Below are 24,004 nucleotides of genomic sequence, written 5' to 3' on the forward strand. Positions count from 1 at the left end.
GGAGTGGAAAATCACACAGGTACTTCGTGATTCTATCTAACTCAGCTTCTGCTTCCTGTTTCAGGAGGGAAAGGAAAGAGTAACAACAAATTTTATTTACACTCCTTTTAACCATTCAATGTATAACATAAGTTACAGCACTATGAGAGCACTTTTAGTCTATATCTCTACACCCCCACTTGTTCTTAAGTTTGTCATTTTGCATATTCCTGTATTACATGATTTACATTCCAAATATATAACTCAAACGCCTTTCTAACTTGGACTTTGTACCAGACTTAGTCATAACATCTGCTACCATCTTTACTGATAACTGATCTAATGAAGTGCTACTTGATATCAATATGTTTGCATCTCTGACAGCAAACTGGATTCTTTGAAAGAGCTACAGAGCCTTGATTGTCCCCAAATATTTGTATTAGTTCATAGTGACACCCATTGCCCATTCCTTTGAGTAACTGCACAAAGTACTGACTTTCCTGTGTAGTGGCAGCCAATGCCATGTGTTCAGCTTCACACGTAGATAAAAAGCTACTGTGGTCTGTTTCTTTGACTTCCATGCAATCAGTGGACCATTTTTGCTTAGACTAAAGCAGTTTCCAGTCGTACTCCTATCGTTCACATCAGAGGCCCAATCCGCATTACTATACGCCTCGAGTTTCAAGTTTTCACTACTCTTTCTGCAGCACAACTCATAGTCAATAGTATGTTTTAAGTATCTCATCACATGCTTAGCTGTGGTTAAATGTTGCTCTGTTGGTTCTGACAAGCATTGACAGTTTACTGATCACCCAGCTTAAATCCAGTATTGTACAGGTCATTGCATATAGCAAGCTACCTACTACTTCTCGATATCTTTTTGTATCTACAAGATCATTATGATCATCATGGTCCACTTTTTGTTCACATGGTGTTGATCTGGGTTTACAATCTGTCATTCCAAACTTCTCCAGAATCTTTGATATGTATCTCCTTTGATTCATCTTTACCAAACCATCACTTTGTTCAAAATCAATACCTAGGAAATGTTTGTTCCTCCAAATATCTTTCATCTTAAATTTTGCTGTAAGAATTTTCTCCATGTCTCTCTCTATAGCAATCCTCCTCCTCCTCATCATCATCTAACAAATCAGTTTGAGTCTGTCTTTCAAAAACTCTTTGTGATAAACTTCACAAGCCTGTGTTTAAGAACCTTCCCTGTGTCTGGGTAAAACACTAGATAAGAGTTCTTGTCATAACCAATAGAAATCCATTTCTCACATTTTGAGTCTAATTTCTTTGTCATATGAGCGGCAGTCATTACTGCATATGTCCATAATTATTTTGGTAATTTACACTCAATTAACAGACATCTCACCATTTCAAATAGCGTTCTCCAACTTCTCTCAGCAGTCCCATTCTGATGTGGTGAGTAAGGTGCCGAGGTTTCATGTCTTCTGCCTCGCTTACTTAACAGTGACTTAAAACTATTTGCTGTGAACTCAGTACCATTGTCTGATCTTATACATTTTATGACTTCATATAGAGGTATGTCAGCAATAAACCTTTCAGTGGCTAACACTGCATCATTCTTGTTTTTCAGAAAACATACAAACACTGCACCAGAGTAATCCTCAGTGAATGCTACTGTATATCTGAAGCCCTCTTTAGCTTGTGGGTCTATAGGACCTGCCACATCAGGTAGTTGGACTGAAATACTGGTTATATGCAAATGCATCTAGCTGTGACTCTGGTATCAGGTTCTCCGTTCCTACCAGTGGCGTACCTACAGGGGTCGCAGGGGTCGCAATTGCGACCGGGCCCGGCACTCCAGGGGGCCCGGCCGCACTGTGGACCCCTGCTGTTACTATCAGATAATAACATTCTTCCTGGTGCTGTGGGCGGACTCGGCAGAAAGCTGTCTGGCTGCTCTGAGTCTCAGACTCAGTGACTGATGCAGCAGGTAAGCTGGGGCCCGTATGCTGTCTGTTTTTAACTGTCTGACTGGGGCATGTGGTGCAGGGAGTGGGGCCCGGGGGGACTCTGGGGGTGGGGGTGGAGCCCAGGGGGGGAAACGTGGGGGTGGTAAGGCAGCCAGGAAGGAACCTTCTCCTCCTGCTCTGCAGGAAATCAGATCTCCCTCACTGCCTCTCCAGCAGGCAGCAGCACTTCAGCACTGCCACTGTCTGACAGCAGGAAGTAGCAGACACAGAGTGTTGCTGTGCATCGTGCAGAGCAGAGTCCCCCCAGTCAGGCCAGGTCAGATCATTGTGTCTCCCCTCTCTGGCCCAAGGTAAGCCAAAGGGAGGGGGACAACAAATAGGAAAGTGTATTATTGGGGTTTTTTTTGCATTGCATTGTTTTAATATTTTAAAGCCCTTAACCCCAACCACCACCACAGTGAGCCCCTTGGCACTCTTGTGTGCTGCCCATCCCTCTTTGTGCAGCCCCTTACCCCCTCTGTGTATCCCTCTCTGTGCAGCCCCCTTTCCCTCTCTGTGTGCAGCCCCCTCCCCCTGTGTGAATTCCCCTTTCCCCCTCTGTGCAGTTCAGTCACCCCTTTGTGCAGCCCACTCCCCCCTTTTTGCAGCCCCCTTTCCCCTCTCTGTGCAGCCCCCTCCCCCCCTGTGTGCAGTTAATTTCCCCCTTTACCTCCTCTGTGCAGTTCATTCCCCCCTGTGTGAATCCCTGTTTCCCCCCCTCTGTGCAGTTAATCCCCCCTCTGTGCAGTTAATCCCCCCTCTGTGCAGTTAATCCCCCCTCTGTGCAGTTAATCCCCCCTTTGTGCAGCCCCCTTCCCCCTCTGTGTGCAGGCCCCTTCCCCCTCTGTGTGCAGGCCCCTTCCCCCTCTGTGTGCAGGCCCCTTCCCCCTCTGTGTGCAGGCCCCTTCCCCCTCTGTGTGCAGGCCCCTTCCCCCTCTGTGTGCAGGCCCCTTCCCCCTCTGTGTGCAGGCCCCTTCCCCCTCTGTGTGCAGGCCCCTTCCCCCTCTGTGTGCAGGCCCCTTCCCCCTCTGTGTGCAGGCCCCTTGACCTCTCTGTGTGCAGCCCTCTCCCCCCTCCTTGCCCCCTTCTATGCAGCCCCTTACCCCTGTGTGCAACCCCCTTACCCACTGGTGTACATACCGCGGTCGCAGGGGTCGCAGCGCCTACCGGGTCTGGCCCACCAGGAGCCCGGCCACCCTGCGACCCGGTATGTACGCCTGTTTGCCAGCCTCTTCTCCAGGGGGCCCAGGAGCCCCCAAAGCAGGCAGTGGTGTCACCGGGCGCGCGAGGGAGCATTCTCCTCTGAGCTCTCTCTGCCCAGCTCCCTCGTGTGCACTGCAGTGATGCTGGAGCTGGGATATGACGTCACTACGGCTCCGGCATCAGTAAGCGGCGTGCGAGGGAGCTGAACAGGAGGATCAGTGTCCTTCACCGCCTGCAGGTCTGGCCGCCCAGCAGCCCCACTGGACCCCAAGGAAATCTGGAAACCCTTACACACTGCCAAAGGTAGGGAGGCTGGGGGACAAAATGTAAAAAAAAATTGAGTGTGTATGTGTATTAGTGTTAGTGTGTGTGTTACTGTGTGTCTGTTATTGAGTGTGTTAGTTGTGTGTCTGCTAGTGACTGTCAGTGTGTGTGTTGGTTTGTGTGTCAGTGAGTGTGTGTGTCAGTGAGTGTGTTAGTGTGTGTCTGTTAGTGAGTCTGTTTGGTGTCTGTTAGTGAGTGGGTGTTTTGTAAGTGAGTGTGTATGTATGTCTGTCACTGAGTGTGTGTCTGTCAGTAAATGGGTGTGTCTGTTAGCTAGTGTGTATGCGTCTGTTCGTGAGAGTGTGTGTGTGGTAAAAACCCCTTCAGCACTTACCTTTTTCCAGCACCCAGCTCCCTTGACGCTGAGGACCTCTCCGCCCCAAACCGCCTCTCAGCTCCGAACGAGCATGCGCGTCAAGAGCCGAACGTGCGCACACATTCAAACCACCCATAGGAAAGCATTACTCATGCTTTCCTATGGACGTCCAGCGTCTTCTTACTGTGATTTTCACAGTGAGAATCGCAGAAGCGCCTCTAGTGGCTGTCAGTGAGACAGCCACTAGAGGCTGGATTAACCCTCGGTGAAACATAGCAGTTTCTCTAAAACTGCTATGTTTTCAGCTGCAGGGTTAAAACTAGAGGGGCCTGGCACCCAGACCACTTCATTGAGCAGAAATGATCTGAGTGCATATAGTGGTCCTCTAAGTGTATGTGTATCTGCATGCACTGGCATACATGTCGCAGGGGTCGCAGCCCTGTGACCAGGTGCCCGCCGCCATGTATTGCGGCCCCGGCCCGCGCAGCGTAAGCGCGCGGGGAGGCCCACGGATCAATTTTTGCACAGGGGCCCCATGGCTCGTGTGTACGCCACTGGTTCCTACTCTGAACAAATTTTCCCTGAGTGCAAACTTCACAGTTAAGATTAGACTTGGCAATCTTACCCTTAATTTCCATTCCTTCTACCACATTTTGTAGTCTTGCAGTATCATCATGATTACAGTGACCTAGGATTTCATGCCACGTTTGAATATCATAACATCCATGACAACTGTCATTATTTTCAACAAAAGTATTCAGATGGTAAAGTCTATTGTACTTCTGAATTGTGAATTTGGTACCAGCGTTCTTATGTATGAGTTCATTCCTGCCTTGCTGGAAGCTGACTGATGCTCCACTGTTTGTTGCTTTATCTACAGAGAAGACTTCTTGAGGGTATGAAGGTATGTACAACACATTATTCAATGTCATAATCACTCTGTTCCCCTCACTGTCAAGTAGACAAACCTCTGCATTGCCTCTTAGTGCAACACCAGTTGTCTTTTTTCCATCTGCGAGCTACATGGAATGTTTCTCCGGTTTAAAGGAGTCATCAAAGCTCTTAAACTTTCCAATGCCAGTAATTATATGGAATGTTGCTCCTGTAACAACCATTAATTTTTTTGGTTTTAACCCATTTAGTTGGTCATATCTACCGTATATACTCGCGTATAAGCCGACCCAAATATAAGTCGAGGCCCCTAATTTTACCCCAAAAAACTGGGAAAACTTATTGACTCGAGTATAAGACTAGGGTGGCAAATGCAGCAGCTACTGGTAAATTTCTAAATAAAATTAGATCCTAAAGAAATTATATTAATTGAATATTTATTTACAGTGTGTGTGTATATGAATGCAGTGTGTATGACTGCAGTGTGCGTGTGTATGACTGCAGTGTGTGTGTGATGCAGAGCATTGGTGGGGGGTGGGCATTTTTATTATTTGTTATTATTATTATTTTAATCATTTTTTTGTTGTATTATATTTTATTTTATTAATATTTTATTTTATTAATTTTTTTTTCGTCCCCCCTCCCTGCTTGATACATGGCAGGGAGGGGAGCTCACACTCCCTGGTGGTCCAGTGGCATTGGTAGTTCAGTGGTGGGGGGGGAGGGTGGCTGTCAGCGAGCACTTACCTCTCCTGCAGCTCCTGTCAGCTCCCTTCTCCTCCGCGCCGGTCCGTGCAGCTCCTCTGTCAGCACACTGTAAGTCTCGCGAGAGCCGCACTATGACCCCGCGGCTTTCGCGAGACTTACACTGGGAGCTGACCGAGGTGCTGAACGGACCGGCGCGGAGGAGAAGGGAGCTGCAGGAGAGGTAAGCGCTCGCTGCCAGCCCCCAGTCTGTATTATGGCAAATATAAGCCGAGTTGGGGTTTTTCAGCACAAAAAAACTCGGCTTATACTCAAGTATATACGGTAATTTTAAAAGCAAGTGGGTGTCTGTAGTTTGCAATATGTCTGCAATTTGCATCTTTGTGTGTTGGGCTCTTGCAATAGCTGCACCACAGCGACTGACCTTTATTTTTAATGTTTGAACTCGCTCTGGCTCTGTGTCCTTTTTGGCCGCAATTGTAACAAATAATGTTAGAGTTGTCTCTCACTTTATATCTCGGAGTCGTGTTACTCACTTTTTTTTTTTTTAATTCTTTATTTTGACCGTGCATAGAGGAACATACAGTATTGCACAGCCACAGCAGCTTGTGCCAGAGAATAATACAACAATATGCATTAACATTTGTGTGGTCTGTCAATTCTTGCACTTTTTATATTTTAGTCGCGGCCTAGTAAGTGGCATCTCATAGCTAGGGGTATGTGCCCGGTATAGTGATGGGGGACTTATCGTCCTGTTTAGGTCCCTTTGCCAGGTATAGCTTTTATTTGGTCTGAGGTCAGTCGTGGCGGTGGGTCACTGGTCGGTTCAGAGTATGTGCGTGGATCTATACGGGCCGTACCTTATTGTGAGTGGTGTTCAGGGGGCAGGTTCCCTACACGGTAGGGTCCTGTCCTGTTATGTCTCACTGTGTGTGTTACGCCTGGCTTTGTCAGGTGTTATCGCGTGTTCTTCGTCGTGAACCTGTCAGGTGGGGGGAGCGAAGGTGGGTCATGGCTTATATGCCAGTCAGTCGGAGGAGTGTTACTCACTTTTAATACATTATCATCATTTGCACTAGTGGAGTATTTGTCAGTGTCTTAACCCCTTAAGGACCAAACTTCTGGAATAAAAGGGAATCATGACATGTCACACATGTCATGTGTCCTTAAGGGGTTCAAAACTTTTCAGCTGTGTTTTAAACGTTGCAAAAGTTACTTTCCCATCTCCCTGTGTAATGTGGTTGGCAAACAGTTTAAATGATTCAGGCAAACCTTTCCAAATCATTGCAATCAACAGTCCATCACTTAATGTTTCTCCAGCATTTCTCAGGGCTGTAATAGCTGTCTCTGCACGTGTAATATGGTCTGTCACACTCTCATTTACAGACGTCTGAAGAGATGTTAGTTCAATGTATAAACGAATTATGCAGGGCTTTCCTTTACCTGCATAATAGTCTCTTAATATTTTAAGCGCTTTTCTTCCATCATCAGCTGCTTCTCTCATAATCAAAGACAAACTTTTATCATCTAAAAATTGAATTAATTCAGCATATGCTTCCTCATTCTTACTGTGATCTTCATCCTCACCTTCAGCGTCTGCAGACACACTCAGGATGGTTTCTTTGAGTTTCAGCAACCTCAGATGTCCCAAGAATTTAGTCTCCCAAAGTTCATAATTCTTTTCATCTCCATCAAAGCAAAGCCTGCTCAGCCGGTTTCCTGCATCCCTCCTGGGCCCATAACCGGTTGCCATTTGATTATTAGGGTAGGATAACCGGGTATATAAGAATAACCTTATATAAAGATGGAGGGAAAAATCACACAGGTACTTCTTGCTTCTGTGTCTTTATTGTAATAAGCTCGGCTCCCGCTTCCTGTTTCAGGCAGGAAAGGAAGGAGTAACAACAAACTTTATTTACACTCCTTCTAATCATACAATGCATAACATAGGTTTCAGCCCTATGAGAACACTTGTAGTTTATATCTCAACACCTATGAGTGCTTTATTTCACGTTGGAGTAATAGTTTTCAATTTTAAGTTATCTTTTTCACCTCTATAGCTGCCCACTATGCTCGTGCGATGCATTATTGGGCTGCTATAAAAAATAATTCCTGGCTCTTAGTTCCCAGTTCAGCCCTGCTACAGGAAATATAGCCTAGTAGCTAATATAATGAAGACTTTATTGCATTTTGTGTGCTTGTAGATTATGCACACTTCTTTGTTGTTTAATTAGGATTAAGTACAGATTATTTTATTAGCCCAATTTAAATCATGTTTTCTTGGAACAGAATACATGGGCAATGCTAGCTTGCTGCTTGATCTGTCGGTGTATATGCAAATTGAAACACGGGACATAAATTAGATTGATAGTTAATCCAATAATAAAAACAATAATTAGTGTAATTAATAAAATAAAAAAAGAAACTAATCTACCAGATGTGTCCTTACCCCAGCGTAAAACTTTCAAAACCAAAAGCTGACACATATTATTTAACATCGTTTTCTTTTGAAACATCTTTGTTTAGCACTGAAGGATTCTAGCTGGCAAGAATATTAACAAAGATGCTGTCACTCCCCACCCCCCCACCCACCCCCTTCCACCTTCATGAGACAAGGGCACTTCCCACAGGATTTCCCAAAATGTTATGCATTCACATGAGTTCTGGGAAACTTACTGTTAAACTTAGTCTTCCTGTAAAATATCCTGTGTTTAGCTTCAACAGAATAATAACTCTTAAAAATTAGTGACTTTCATGTGAATGTGCCTGTGTCCTGTGTTGGTTATATCAAATGTGATTTTAGAGTTGCCTTATACAAAAAATAACAGCAAAACAAACACTGCCACATTTTATATATATATGAGACATATCTCTATCCAATGGTTGGACTATTTACCTGGGGTTCCCCGGACACACATACTTGCCTCTTCTATAGCTGGAAACTGTAGCAAAGATTGATCAGCTAAGAATCCAAGCCAATGAGCTAGTGCTGCACTACAAGGCTAACTGAAGCTTCCAGCGTTCTCTTTCTGCTGTGGAGGCAGGGAGTGGCGTCAGGAGAACCCAAAGTACGACGTCACACCGTTGCTAAATTTATTTACTTTTACTAAAAATATTAGTTCAATATATAAAGGTAAGACCTCTTGCAACTAAAAACCTTTGGGGTTTGGTTAACCTAGAACTCTCAGCCAATCACTGACATTGATAATTGGGAAGTGTAATTTTGCTATTATTAATGCACTGCAATAGGGGACAATCTCCGAGTGCGTATAAAAAGCATGGTTTGTGTTTGTATTTTTTAATCATAAAGTTCTGTTAAGTAGACAGACCCTCTCCAGGCTGACATTCTGAGCATGTTTTTTTACCCAAAACCTAATTAAAATAAAAGTATACTTGCTGGATACTTTATTTAGCCACCACCAAAGAGACATGGCAACGTTTTACAACATAAAAGATCTTGGTGGAGGTTTGACAAAGATCCCTTGTGTGGTTGAAACGTTCCCTTTTTACTTTTTATTTTGCCCCCAAACATTTGAAGAAAAACCTGTGGGATCCACATATTCTTTGCCACATAACCACTGAGTTGTAGTGGTTATAATTAAGACATGTATTCTTTTTTTTTTTATATATAAATCTTTATTTTCATTTTTTTTTAAAACAAATTCATTCAAGTGGCGACACAGCTTACAACTGTATAGTTTTTAAACACGGTACAAGAAATTATTTTCCAGTGACAGAACAATAAATAATAATTATAAGTACCAGTCAAACCTTGCATTAGTAAGCATCTTCATTGAACAGTATTCTGCTGTATCTTACATCTTACATCCTTACATTCATACAGACATACATATCTCCATAACCTTAACCATACCTCCTGCCCATTCTCTCATCTACGGATAGCTATCTCTGTGGGGGGGGGGGGGGGGGTTATATTGTGGTTGATAAATCTAACCCAAGGGGCCCAGACTTCATTATATTTTTCTCTAGATATCTTGGCTATCCCAGCTTCCATGTTGCGTTGGTATTCCATTTGTATACATATCTCCTGCCATTTTAACCCGCCCATTTGTCTCCAGTTTCTGGCCATAACTATTTTTATTGCCATACAAATGTGAATCCAAAGGATTTTTACTTTTGTATTGCTTTTTGGAAGGTCTAAGTGGAACAGGAACATTTGAGGGGTAATCTCAGTCCGAACGTCAAACATAGAGTCTGCCAGTTCCACTACGATTGATTTCACTGGTTTCAGCTCCTCACAGTCCCACCAGATGTGGGAGAATGAACCCAGCTCCCTACCGCATCTCCAGCAATCTGGTAGGAGTGTGGGTTGAAATCTGTGAAGACGAGTAGGGACCAGGTACCAACGGTATACTAGTTTAAAGTACACTTCCTGTATATTCACCCCATGTATGTATCTTTTTACTGCTTGTAGGCCCAACAGCCAATCCTCCACTGAGGATGAAAAATCAAGTTCTTGCTCCCATTTATACATTGCTGGCGCTTTGTCTATTTGTCTTTGGCTTCTTGCGAATTGATTGTATCTGGAAGCGATTTTTTTTTTATAATGAGATGCTACAAATTGGTCCATTGGGGAGCTTTCCGAGAAGTCCTTCCCCATAGTGAAGGATTTTATTCTTAAATAGTTAAAAAATTTTCCTTCGCTTGGAGATTATATTTAGATTGTAGTGTTGGGAATGGCAGCATTTTATTGTTATTTAAAAGTTCCGCTATTCTTTCTACGCCACCGTTTTCCCATTCTTGTATATTTATGTCCTTTATATAGAATTTTAGGATTGTTAGTGGGGCGTTTAATGATATATGTTTTGTTCCATATTTCTTTTTCAAGTGCTTTACGGTGTAAATCATTGTATTATTCATTGGGTTGCTAGAACTTATTTTTTAGAAGTTCACTGTCGCACCACCAAAGTGATAAGGGTTCCAAACCACCAAGGTCTGATTTCTCAATGTCTAACCAGTTTGGTCTAGCCGTTGTGTAGTTGTCACACTTAATTAGGTGTGCCACCATATTATTCATATATGATTTCTGTATATCTGGGAAACGGATCCCCCCTTCTTTCCAGTCTCTCTGTAGTATTTCCAGTGAGACTCTAGGTCTCCTATCTTGCCAGATATAATTTGATAGTTGCCTTTGGAGACCGCGTATCGTCTGGTATGTCACCCTCAGCGGGAGATTACTAAATAGGTATGTCAACTTAGGAAGGAGATAAAAGTTTACTGCTTCGATCCTACCCAACCAAGAGAGTTCCAATCCCTGCCAATTTTTTAGGGTGTTCCTGAAATAGGTGAAAATATCAGTGTAGTTGAGTTCTCCAGTTTCTCTATAATCTAGAGAAAATTTTACCCCTAAGTATTTTATATTATTTGTTTCCCAGTCGCATTTAAAATCTTTTTTAAGTTTATCTAGACCTGGTCCGCTCAGGCCTTTTAACAGAATCTGTGTTTTCTTTATATTTATTTTATAACCCGAGTGTGTACCAAATTAGTTGATAAGCCGAAATACGGCTGGGATAGATCTAGTAGGATCTGCCAGGGTCAGTAGGACATCATCTGCATATAGTGCAATTTTATTCTCGATCTTATTCACCTTTAACCCGCTGATGTCTTCATTCTGTCTGATCGCGGCTGCCAGCGGTTCTATGGACAGGATATATAGCAGGGGTGCCAAAGGGCATCCCTGTCGCGTCCCATTTCTAATAGGGAACCAATTTGATTGAAACATATGTCCTGATACTTTTGCCTGCGGATCCTTATATAGCGCCAATGTGCTCTCCTTAAAGAAACCCTCGATGCCGAAGGCCCCCAGTACTTCTTCCATGTACTTCCAGTTGACCCGATCGAAGGCCTTCTCGGCATCGAGGGTAACCACCGCAAAGGGAGACCAGCTTTGATCTGCATGGTATAGGACATTAAGTAGTTTCCTAATATTATCAGATGTGCCCCTGCCCTCTACAAATCCACTCTGATCTATATGTACAATATTAGGTATAATTTGTTTTAATCTGTCAGCCAGAATTCTTGAATATATCTTAATATCTAGATTTATAAGAGAAATTGGTCTGTAGTTTGAAGTGTACGTAGGGTCCTTATCTGACTTAGGGATTGGTATGATAGTGGCCTGGAATAGTTCCGTTGGGATGGCTTTATGGTTAGCGAGATCTTCAAATGTTCTTAGTAAATATGGAGAGATTATGCCGCTTAGTTTTTTATAAAAAATTAAAGAAAAGCCATCTGGGCCTGGTGCTTTACCTGCTGTTAAAGCTTTAATGGTATTGCTAATCTCCTGAATGGAAAAAGGAGCATTAAGTTGGCTTAATTTCTCCCTTGATATGGTTGGTAAACTCAATTTCTCCAAAAACTGTTTTGTTTCACCCTCGGATGGCTCGTCAAATTTTATATTATATAAGTTTTTATAATAGTCTTCGAATGCTTTAGCAATTTGAGTTGGAGAGATCATTTTTTTGCTTCCAACGGTTATATAATTTATAGATTGAAGTTTATTTTTGTTTTTTAATTTATTTGAAAGACTTTTCCCTATTTTATTATTTCCGTAATACCATCTCTGTTTTAGAGTTAACATGGCTTTGTCAATCCTTTCTTGAGTTCTAATTAATATTTTTCCCCTAATCTCTTTAATGCCCTCCAAGATTTTATGGTCTATGGTAAATTTGTGTAGACGTTCTTGTTTTGCCAGCTCGATATAAAGCTCATTAAGCTCTTTTCCTTTCAGTTTTTTTATAATAGCACCCATTTTTATGAGGCATCCTCTAATATATGATTTAAAGGTACACCATAGCATGGCATTGGAGACGTCCCCTGAGTCGTTACTTTCAAAAAATTCTTTAGATTGAGTACGTAATGCGTCTACACTGATTTCTGATTTTAATAGATTTTCATTAAGTCTCCATTTATCTCTAGGTTTATATTCAGGATTGTTTTTTATGACTAAACTTACAGGGGCATGGTCGGACCATGTTATTGGTCCAATTGACACTTTCTTAACTCGCTCCAGGATTTCAGGTTTTACCAAATAATAATCATTTCTAGTATATGTCTGGTGAACGTGTGAAAAAAACGTGTAATCTCTTGCGTCTGGATTAGACGTTCTCCAGGCATCATATAAACAGTTTTTTGCCATAATAGTCTGCATCTTTGATAAGCCTGTTCTTTGCTTACCATCTATGTAAGCGGACTTGCTTCTATTCCTGTCTGTTTTATCATCTATAGTGCAGTTAAAATCCCCCCCTATAATTAAGCTACCAGACGACACGCGGTCAATCTTTTGCATCAGATTTCCCAAAAACCTATATGGGGATTGGTTTGGAGCGTAGACGTTTACCAGGGTATACAAAATATCATTAATACGAACAATCACTATAAGGAACCTACCACCCGGGTCGGTCTCCTCGTGTATCAGCTCGTATTTTAATCTATCTGAAAAAAAGATTGCCACCCCTCTTTTCTTGCCCTTTCCCACCAGGTTGGATCTATGAACCACTGGGAATTTTTTATAATTCCATAGTTTGGGCTTTAAGTTAGACCAGTGAGTTTCTTGGACGAAACCAATATCTGTTTTATTATCAGACAGTAATTTATACAGATATCCTCTTTTCTGACCTGAGTTTAAGCCCCTTGCGTTAATAGTTAGTTATTAATAGTTAGTTATTAATAGTTATTAAGACATGTATTCTAATGAGATTTGTTTGTATTAGTTAAATGAACCAAACCAAACTGGGGGATATTAACTAAAAATCTAAACCAATTTATTACCAAGGGCGGCATATAACGAACATGCAGCACAAATACAATTATTAAACTATTTAATTTTTAAAATGTAAAAGACATGATAATTACATGATTTTGCTATTACATGACGAAAAGTCATGATTTTATTAAAGACACAGAGGCGAGTATCGCATATCCCTTTCTTTACTGTTCACCAATGGCAGCAAAGAATACAGAACGGTAAGAAAAAAATGGCATACATAATAAGTCACTCCCATACCAAGTCCCAGTATAATAGTCTGCACCTCCCTATACATTTCCTCTTTCTTTGGAGATTTATTTGGAGATGCAACCGCAGTAAACAAACATCAAACAGGAACTGAGGAATCAGTCCAACTGCACAAAAACAGCTGCCTTTAAATAGTCAGAAACCAAACGGGTAACAATCCTATGAACTGGGACAAATCCATCACCGGAGACAAGAACGTAGATGATTCCAGTATACGATAATCAGTTGGATTCCATCAAACCAGTCTGAATTAGGCTGTGAAAACTTAAATAGACTGGAGCCACACGGTTATTTCAATCCTTGCAACTTAGTGCGATCATAAGGTAGAGATAAACCCATTTGAGACCCAAGAACAAACCCAAATTCAAAATACATACTGACCATAAAGGCTATAGCAATAATATCCCCACTTACCTTGATACAAACCTTATCCAAACAAACCCATACCATGGAGGCAAGATGTAAACCAAGACCAAGTGTATGTAGGGTGGGACAATACTCGCCTCCGTGTCTTTAATAAAATCATGATTTTTTTGTCATGTAATAACAAAATTATTTCATTTTATAACAAGACACAGAGGCATATTGCAAGTTTAAAGCTCACTGACAACAGTAGAAAAAACACGAGTCACTGGTAGAAAACGATTAGGCGTAGATGGCGACCGATGCAGCTAAGTGCGAAACTCATATATTCCCGTAAACAAGCCACCGGGCACAGTGCTGGAGCCGAAGGGAAGGCCGGATAAGAAACCGATCGAATCAAAGTCTTCCTGCATCTGGATATATTAAGTCACCCCGTCTGGATTAAAGGATCAAGCTTCGAAATCCAAGGCCCGAACATCCGAAACACTCTTACATGATACCAGTCAAAGCAGTGTGACCAATTTCGCCAATAATTGGCGCAAGGAAAGGTCCATGTTAGATGGCCATGAGGCAAACAATGATAGCACTATGGAGACATCCCACGTAGAGGAGTATCGTGGTCTAGGTGGGAGAGATATGTGGGAGACAGCCACTGGAGGATCAGCCCCCTGTCATCCTCGCCGTGGCGGAGGTAAAGAGAACAAGACCTAAGTCCCCATCATTCTCCAAGTCACTATTGGACTCCACTCCAGCCTCCTCACTAGACCAGATTTATGAGCCAGTCACTCTCATTCTGTGCTCTCGCACATTTCCACCACCGGAAAGGCTCTTTTGCGTGGATTTGACACTTTCAGGGGCGCCCTGAGATACGCCAGTTTTGGGACAAGGGCCATCGCAGCCATAATGGCGTCGGTCACAGACCTCTGGAGCACCGCAGTAATCGGGGTCACTTGCCGATGTAGGGGCCTCACCCAATAGTAGTGGGGTGTCAAACTCTCCAGGGGTAGAGGGGCATACAGGCACCTTAAGCTTAGGCATGTCTAAACTGAGCCAAGACCCACAAAATATACTGACACAGAAAAGTTAACTCAATAGGAATGCTGTCAGGGGAAAATGAAGGAAACCGTGCAGGTTAGTCTCCCAAACTAGCCTGCCAGAAGGAAGCTCACCAGGGCCCAGACCAGCAGCAAGCGACACGAGGCTGAAGGAGGAGGATACCAGCAGAAACCGGAAGGAATAAGTTGTGAAAATCGAGAGATCGCAGTGAAGACCCCGCAATTTCGCGAGGGGAAAAAAAACTCCTGAACCGGAAAATTCGTATCGCAACCAAGGCACGTTCATGAGTCGCATGCATCTGAAACAACCCGCGAAAGCGGCAGCGAACGAACGACCGCGGTATGTACGCCAGTGCATGCAGATACACATACACTTAAAAGACCACTACAGACACCCAAATCACATCAGCTCAATGAAGTGGTCTGGGTGCCAGGTCCCTCTAGTTTTATCCCTGCAGCTGAAAACATAGTTTCAGAGAAACTGCTATGTTTCACTGAGGGTTAATCCAGCCTCTAGTGGCTGTCTCATTGACCATCGCTAGAGGAGCTTCTGCGATTCAAGACGCTGAACGTCCATAGAAAAGCATTGAGTAATGCTTTCCTACGGCGGTTTGAATGCGTGAGCGGCTCTTGACACAGATGCGCAATCGGAGCTGAGAGGCGGATCGGGGTGGAGAGATCCCGGCGCTGGAGAAAGGCAAGTGCTTAAGACACACACACACACACACACACACACTCTCATGAACAGACGCATACACACTAGCTAACAGACACACACTCAGTGACAGACATACATGCACACTAACAGACACACACAGTAACACACTCACTGACACCCACTAACACACACACTCACTCTCACTAACACACACACACTCACTCTCACTAACACACACACTCACTCTCACTAACACACACACTCACTCTCACTAACACACACACTCACTCTCACTAACACACACACTCACTCACTCACTCTCTAACTAACACACACACACACACACTAACACACACACACACTGACACACATTTTTTTTTCAATTTAATCCCCCCAGCCTCCTTACCTGTGGGTGTGCTGAGGGGATTCCTTGGGGTCCAGTGGTGTCACCCCGCAGGCAGGTGCGCGAGGGAGCACTCTCTCCTGAGTGCTTACTGATGCCGGAGCCGGAAGATGATGTCATCTTCCGGCTCCGGTATCAGTGCGGTGCGCGAGGGAGCCGAAGAGGAAGCACTCAGCCAGGGAGAGTGCTTCCATCGCGTGCTCGCCGGGTGACACCAAGGCCAGCCTCAGGAGAAGAGGCTGGCCACAGTGGATACATACCTGGGTCGCAGGGCGGCCGGGCCCCCTCGTGGGCCGGGCCCGGTCGCAGCCGCGACCCCTGCGACCCCGGTATGTACGCCACTGGGCACAAATCACAATAAGTAAAAAAGGCGAACGGGTGTTCACGTGCAAACTCCCAAACACAAGATACCACAATGGCATGAAGAGTGCCGGGGGCGCGATACACTACAAAAATGGCCCTGGTTCAGTAGGCAGGGGAGACAGAAACGGCAAGACCCAAGCACCCCCGCAAGGAAAGTCTGAGAAAGTCATAGACCAGGAAGCAGAAAGGAATATAAGGGGGAACACCCCCAAGTAAGAGGAGGAACAAAAACCCCAGCTGGCCTGGGACCCTGAGCACAGAACCAAGTAAATACACAATAAAACAGGTACACAAACAGTCCTTCCAAGTTAAACTAAAATACCCAGACATATAATCACAAGTACACAAAAATAGTACAACCAAAGTCTCAAGAGACAAAATAAATGGTACTTAACTGACTGTGGAGCAGCAAAGAAAGAGAAAATGTGTAGGGAGGTGCTGACTATTATACTGGGACTTGGTATGGGAGTGACTTATCACTACGTATGCCATTTTTTCTTACTGTTTTGTATTCTTTGCTGCTATTGGTGGACAGTAAAGAAAGGGATATGCAATATGAGCCTACATGTCTTGTTATAAAATTAGTGATTAACCGATTATTGGTTTTATTGATATCATATCAGCTGATATTCTGCATTTTGGCAAACATCCGTATCGGTGTACAATGATACCAATATTTCCAATGCCGGTGGGGGGGTTCAGCCAGGCATAGTAGGCTTGTGAGAGGTGGAGAGAGAGGACCTGCCCAAGACACAAGATAACATGTCCAGTTATCGGTTATCAGCCCAAAAGGCCACCAATAATAAGTATCGGTATCAGCCCTGAAATATTAATATTGTTCGATTCCTAATAACCATTATTAAAGATTTCAAGCAAAGCAAAAAACAATTTATGCATTAGTGAAAGAATTGCACATTTCATTAAAGGGAAAAAAAAAGCATTTTATTTTTACTCACATAGCAGGATTTTTCAAATAACCTTTTTAAAGCAGTGGAGAAATTGGGCATAGGTAGTATTTTTAATTAAATGGATTATGTGCTCTGTAATAATAAGATTTACATTACATTGCATGGTTTTAGCAAGCATAGTGTCTATATTTGGACACTGGTTACAAAAATGTAAAGTTGTCAGCTATATGCAAATGTTTGTTTTTCTTTTTGTTTGACCATTGAGTAGACAATGGATTGCCAATGCAAAAAAAAATTAAAAAAAATCAGGAGATAATGAACTTCCTTATTATGTACCAAATTTTCTAAACCTAATTTCCTATACACACTGGTGTTAGGTCCATCAACACATAGTAAGTAAGTTCTGTCTGAAAAAAATTTGGCGAAGGTATGCCACAGAAACTTAAATTAAGTAGATGTAACTGCTTTACGTACATCTGAACGTCTCTAGAAATGTCTTAAAAACAGAGATTTGCGATCACAAATGAAGACTGATCTAATGAATAATTTGTATTTTTTCAGTAATAAATCTTGTCTGATCATTCCAGATAATTGTATTCATTATTAAGCAGCATGGTTAAAACTTTAGAGTAAATTACAGCATTTTGGCTAATTTACAAACCAAAAAAAAGTAGAGGCAACATAAAATATAAGCTTACCCTATACTAAAGATACCTCCGTGATTTAAACTGTAAATCTGTCACTTAACCGCTTAGTGATTAAGGTTTCTATGGCACTATTGATGTGTGTCTTCCACTACCCAATTGTTCAGAGAGTAAGCATAGACCTACAAAACACACTATTAAGTTAGGTGTGTGTTACTCCTCTTTTGGAGGAACTAGCATAGTACACGTTGCTATATTGAGTCCAAGTGTCATAATTTAAAAAGGCAAATCAGTCTGGCTGTGAGCTGCACTTGTTCAAAATGTGGGAAAAGAACCACTGAAATATGGAGAAAGTGTGTGTTTAGAAATATTGTTTAAGAACTGTACACAAGAAGACTTTTATAGCTACAGTCACAATAGCATATATTTGCAATTGCTCCAAATACTTCCAGACAGTGTTCTTGCTCTTGATTGTTCTTCTCACTGTGCTGAAGTGATTTGTGTACAGAGTATCCCATTACCATGCTAGATCGTGATTCTGAATCGGGTTTTTTCAATGATTGGCCTCTGACAGGCCATTTAGCTGCCACACACCGGAAGTGCGACCGACACTGGGTGGGAAAAAGAGTTGAGTATAAACACCTTTCCCATGCAATCAGAGAGAGGGCTGTCATCTAAACAGACACACTCACAGATTTGCCAGACACTCACTGACCGACACACACATTTTCTCATACACTCACAAATCGTTAATTTTTTTTAAAAAGGTTTAATCTAACTCCACCCAACCTCCCTATCTTTAGGAGAGCTGGAGTAGCCCTTTCCCTGGGGTCCAGTGTGGCTCTTCTTGCTCTGCTCCATCGTGATGTTTAGTGATGCCAGGGCTGAAGTGATGTCATATTTCGGATCCCGGCGTCACAGCAAGGGGCACGAGGGAACAGAGCAGGGTGATCACAGTTCCTTCACTGCCCAATGCTACCTCGATTCTCCCTCAGCCAGCCACCTCAGGGGGAACAGGCAGATATGCACCAAGGCAAAATTCCTTGTCACCATGGTAATTTGGCACCTGGAATTTGTTGAGCCCTGTCCTAGAATTTATTTTATGAAATATTTTTTTTTTGGGGGGGGGGGGGGGGGGGAAGAGAAGTGGGGTGACAGAGCTACTTTAATTTGTTACGTTTGTATGAAACATACAACAAAATATACTATAATAACATCTATAATATATTATACCCAATGTCATGTTTAATATTTCTCTATTTTTTTTTTTTTTTTTTTTTGTAACTTTCAGTACTTTAACAAGAATGTAAATTGCCACAAACACTGTATAAAGAAAGTGAATTTCTTTTTTGCAGGGAGATATTTGCTTCCTGCTGGGGCAGTTCAACCAACTTGGCAGGCATCAGCAGAGGCATCCAATCTTGTACGAATGCGAAGCCAGGCTCTTGGACAATCTGCGCCCTCACTGACAGCAAGCCTGGTGAGTGAGTGCTTTTTATCATTCGTTTTTATTCAGTTCCGATAAAACGTTGATACATTTTGCCAGATGTGTAATACTTTGTGTCTTCAACTTGAGGATTTTTCACAAGTCTAGTTGTTTTTATTTGTTTATTATTATAGCTTATTTAAGATGCCCATCCTTACCATCCTTAGAAACAAAATTATAATTGTGATTGAAGTGGGAAAACCGACTGCTCCACGATTTGTTGTCAGCGGTCATCTGTTCTTACATGATTACGGAACACTATAGTGTTATGAATACAAACCATTATTACTAATGTTATAGAGTTCTACTCCGAATTTGGGTTCAAGACCCCTTCCCCAGGGTTTTACTCACTTTTTTTCACCCAGTGCCAAAATCCAGTCATTGCATCCGCTCGGTCCACCTCCTGTGACATCATGCTGACTCTCTTCATTTTTGCCTTCTTGTCCACTAAGTGCTTCTCATAAAGACATGCATGTGCGTATTCCCTATGGTCCGCATTTGATGCTGTTCATGTTCAATGTTGAGAATCACATAACAGAGTTAAATCCGGTCTTTTCTGCAGAAGCTCCCTCTAGTGGCTGTAAGAAAGACGGCCACTAGACGTGTGTTGAGCCTTGCAATGAAAACATTGCCTAATCTACAAAACAGCAGTGGTTTGCATTGCAGGACTAAAAGTACAGAGCCAATGCACCCAGACTATTGCATTAAGATCCATTTCATTGAGATGACATAGTTTGGGTGCCTGTAGTGGTTATTTTAATAAGCATATTTCCTTAAGTATTTTAAATAAAATCTTTTTTATACCTTCAATTTCGGCAAAGAGATAACTTGGTCTGGCTTCTTCACGTTTTGTTATTTAGAGGTTATTGCAACACATGAAGCTGCTTTTGTCAGCAAAGTGCTCTCCTTTTAGATACCTGCATTCTGCCTGCTATTTGCATACTTGGTTATTGGTTTCCACATGTCGGACTTCTTCATTGGCCGTCATCTTAAGAAAGACCATGCAATGTATTCTTAGCAATAATTTTTTTTTTCTGGATTTTAACTGTCCATAAAATGTGAACCCTTTGTTTTTCATTTGCTGTCACCATCCTGAGATCAATTAATTTATCTGTAATAATAAATTAAATCTATTATATTGTTATCCCTCATAGAGTATACTTGGTATGCTTTAGGGCAATCTACAGATGTGCTTTGAAATATAAATATATATATAGAATGTTTTTTTTTAAAGAAAAAATGATGTATGCAAGGCAATTAGGCTTTATGCCTCTCTACATACATTCTTGAAAAATGAATATATTTAAAATTTGGAGATGAGTGGATGGCTCAAGATGCTGCATTAGTCCATCACAAGCAGACCTCCACTAAAACATAGAATAAAGTTTAAAAAAAAAAAAAAAGCTTTGAGAAGATTTGAAAAATGATCCAGAAGCAATATGTGAATATCCTGCAGTTGTCAGATCTGACACTCAGTGAAAATTTGTGTTTCACAAGCAAGGAGATCTGAAGAAATATAATAAAGACAAATGTGTCAAATTCCCATATCATTATGCTAAACTGGATTATTTTTTTCTCCAATATATTATGTTCTATCGCTGACGGAGTGAAAAATGCCTAAACATAGAAAATTATTTTAGATAAAACTTTATGCAAGTTACATTTGACCTAATTTGATTTTTCTTTTATGAACATTTGAACCACTAGAGCATATTGTGGCGATTTTGGTAATCAAAGTGTTTTGGTCTCTCACTCACTCAACCAGTTTTAAACAGTTTGTTATATGCGAGGCCCTCCCTGACTTTCAGTGGCCTGTAATTGACCTGAAATTAGAAGCTACTGCTCGGATTCCCACTACTTTCAATAGTTAAGGCTATCCAGGAACTTCAAACCCCGGTCACTTAAGTTTGTGGGCCCCTATGCTTCTATGGAATGTGATTTTCTTGCCCTTGCTCGCTTAATATGGAGGCTGAATGTGGCATGTTGGAGACTATGAAGCTGTGTATACCTGCAGGGCCCCAATGGTCTTTTTTTTTTCTTCGAGGTTTGACATTTTAAACTTTTTCAGCAAAACTTGAGTCTCGACAAAGAGCAATATCCAGTGTTCTCAACCCAACCCTATATCCAATGGTTTCTGCCACGAGGAGGGGATCTAAGATTTTGTTGGAGCTCCCTGGATCTCAGATGCTGGCCTTCTCTCAGAGAGCATTTGGGTGCTTGTCCAATTACACTACCTTTAACTGTCGGATTCTTGCACCTGGAGTATTTTGCCTGAAAGGTACTGTGCATATGTTCATTTTATTATCTGGTGGCTGGTTGGCAGTTACCCTTGGACTTTTGAGACTGTGGTCTTTTTAGCTACCAGGCTCATGGATTCCAGCATTCTTCCTGGTGGGATGTAGGGACATGCTGTTCGTGAAGGCATCAGATAATCCAGTGAATGAGTTTGGGACGGTTTTGATGCTAAATTCCCTTGTAATCAGCAAAAAATCTGCACTGTTAGACTCCAGAGACACTTTTTAGTTTTATACCATTTTTTTTATTTTGTTTTTATTTTTTTCATTGGCTTTCAGGCCCTTCAGTTATGTCACCATCCACCTCACTTACTCTTTTCATTGTTAAGTATTGTACCATCTGCCATAAAATCCGAACTTGCTTTCATTGGTACAATTGAGAAATATATGTTTGCTCTCTAAATCCACTGTACAATTGAGAATTAGCTGTAAGAATTGCTCATATACATTAATAAAAAAAATAATAATTTGACAAAACGAAAATTAGCATTTAAAAATGGTTTGATTGGATAAGAACTATCTATTTCCCTGTGTCACTTCATCGTGATGCCACCACCTTTCTGGTGGGTCCCATCATCAGTATTTGGTGCTTCATCATTCCGGAGTCTTACATCTGGTTACAAAACAGAGATCTTTGGAACATCCAGCAAGACTATGAAATCCTCCACAGAACCTATCATGCAATGCTTAAAAGTCAGTTTCCACAGCTTATGATGGCTTTTGGGAATTGACAAAATGTGATGGAGGCAGCTATGCCTTTGTCTACTGATATATGTTGCCTGCACTGGAATTTCAATGAAAATTACGTATTTACGCATTCACACAGCAATGTTCACTGCAAACATGCATTCACATCTTAAATATCATACATTGGAGAAATTCTAATTAGGCTAAAATACATGTTGAGTCTGTCACTACTCTAGCATTCATAGTGTTAAATGTTTGGAAACCTAAACACATTGAGTTAGTTTTATGACCGATGTCTGTGTATATTTTTTTTTATACGTAAGATGCAATTACTATTTTCTTTTTCCAAATGGAAACTATCCTGTAAAGTTCCTCATATGATTAGATAAACCTACACAACGTAAGATCTAAGACAGCAGCTGGCTAGTGAGGTCATATTATTGCACCGCATTATCTGTGATATATATCTTAATGTAATTTCATTGTAAAATGTGGTCCTGAATGTATTTTACCTTTTTATCTTTGGCATCTAGAAATCGCAGCGTTTTATGATATTCACCACTGTGTACCTGCTTTGAGATTAACATTGTTACACACGTTTTATGAGTGCCGCTTCAATAACTCTCCCTACTATGTAGCAATAAGATCTCTTCAGCCGTGTGTTCCATCACGGGAATGCCTTTTATCTGCGGAAAATTAGTTGACAATTCTGGAGCTGAAGAAATATACCTCATTATTTTGCCTTTTTGCAAGATAGTGATTATTCAGAGCTTGAATCATTGTGCTATTCATCCGATGCTACAAATGTTAAAGAGAAACCTTTTAAACAATGCATAACATTAGTTTTAGAGACTGAACCATGAATATCGTCCCTGTCACAGCAGGGTATGAACAGCATAATGTGCTTTGCATATCACCATTTTACTAGGTGATGTATTGTAATAAAGGTGACCTTTTCCGCAAAGATTATTTAACCCTGTCTGTGTCCAAGAAAACTTGCCACTTGTTCTGATCTGGAGAGACCACTAATATTGTCACTTGTATTTTTAATATGATGCTTACTTGTCTTCTAAATTTAGCAAAAAATGCTTGTGCAAACAATAAAAGTAAATGTAGAAATTCACACTTTATCCTAGAACTGGCCACCTCCATTTTAGCTCTCTGTCAGTCATCATTATGAATGTTGCTCTTTTCTGCCATGGAACATGGTGAAACAGGAGAAACTGAAACACTTTTTCTGTTCTCCTAATTTGCATTGTGTGCCATGGCAATGCCTGGACTGAACTGGGTTGTGATGTCACTTCCTACATTTTTAATATGTATTTTAAAACAAAACAGACTGTCACATGAAAGGAAGGTTATGGAATTTCAGTGTTTTATTTAAATGTGTGATTTTCAGCAAAGTGACACTATAGGCATTAATAAAGCAGTGTGGGTGTATAGATCATGCACTTCTAATTTCACTGCTCACTGCTCTGCTATTTAGATGTAAAATTACTTTTGTTTCTGTTTATGCAGCCCTAGTCACACCTGCCCTGCGTTAACTCCCACAACTGTTAACTTGTTTTAGAAGGTTTTATCTCCTGCCCTGTAAATTGAATTTTAATCACACACAGGAGGATCTAGAATGCTATTAACAGAGCAGGAGTGAAGAAATTTTAAATTAAACAGACTTTGCAATAACGTTTAAACATTAGATCTCTTTGCA

The 24,004-nt window shown here is 41.5% G+C and overlaps 1 protein-coding gene across 1 annotated transcript in view; it reads left to right on the forward strand.

Annotated features, from left to right (window-relative positions):
* The window catches only part of MAST4 (microtubule associated serine/threonine kinase family member 4), a 503,913-nt gene that overhangs the window by 87,561 nt on the left and 392,348 nt on the right, over nucleotides 1-24,004 (forward strand). The window contains exon 3 of the mRNA XM_063454083.1: nucleotides 19,185-19,309. Within this exon, the coding sequence (XP_063310153.1) occupies nucleotides 19,185-19,309 (125 nt within the window). The remainder of the gene's footprint in view (nucleotides 1-19,184; nucleotides 19,310-24,004) is intronic.

The sequence above is a fragment of the Pelobates fuscus genome, chromosome 5 (assembly GCF_036172605.1).
Source record: "Pelobates fuscus isolate aPelFus1 chromosome 5, aPelFus1.pri, whole genome shotgun sequence".
NCBI lineage: Eukaryota > Metazoa > Chordata > Amphibia > Anura > Pelobatidae > Pelobates > Pelobates fuscus.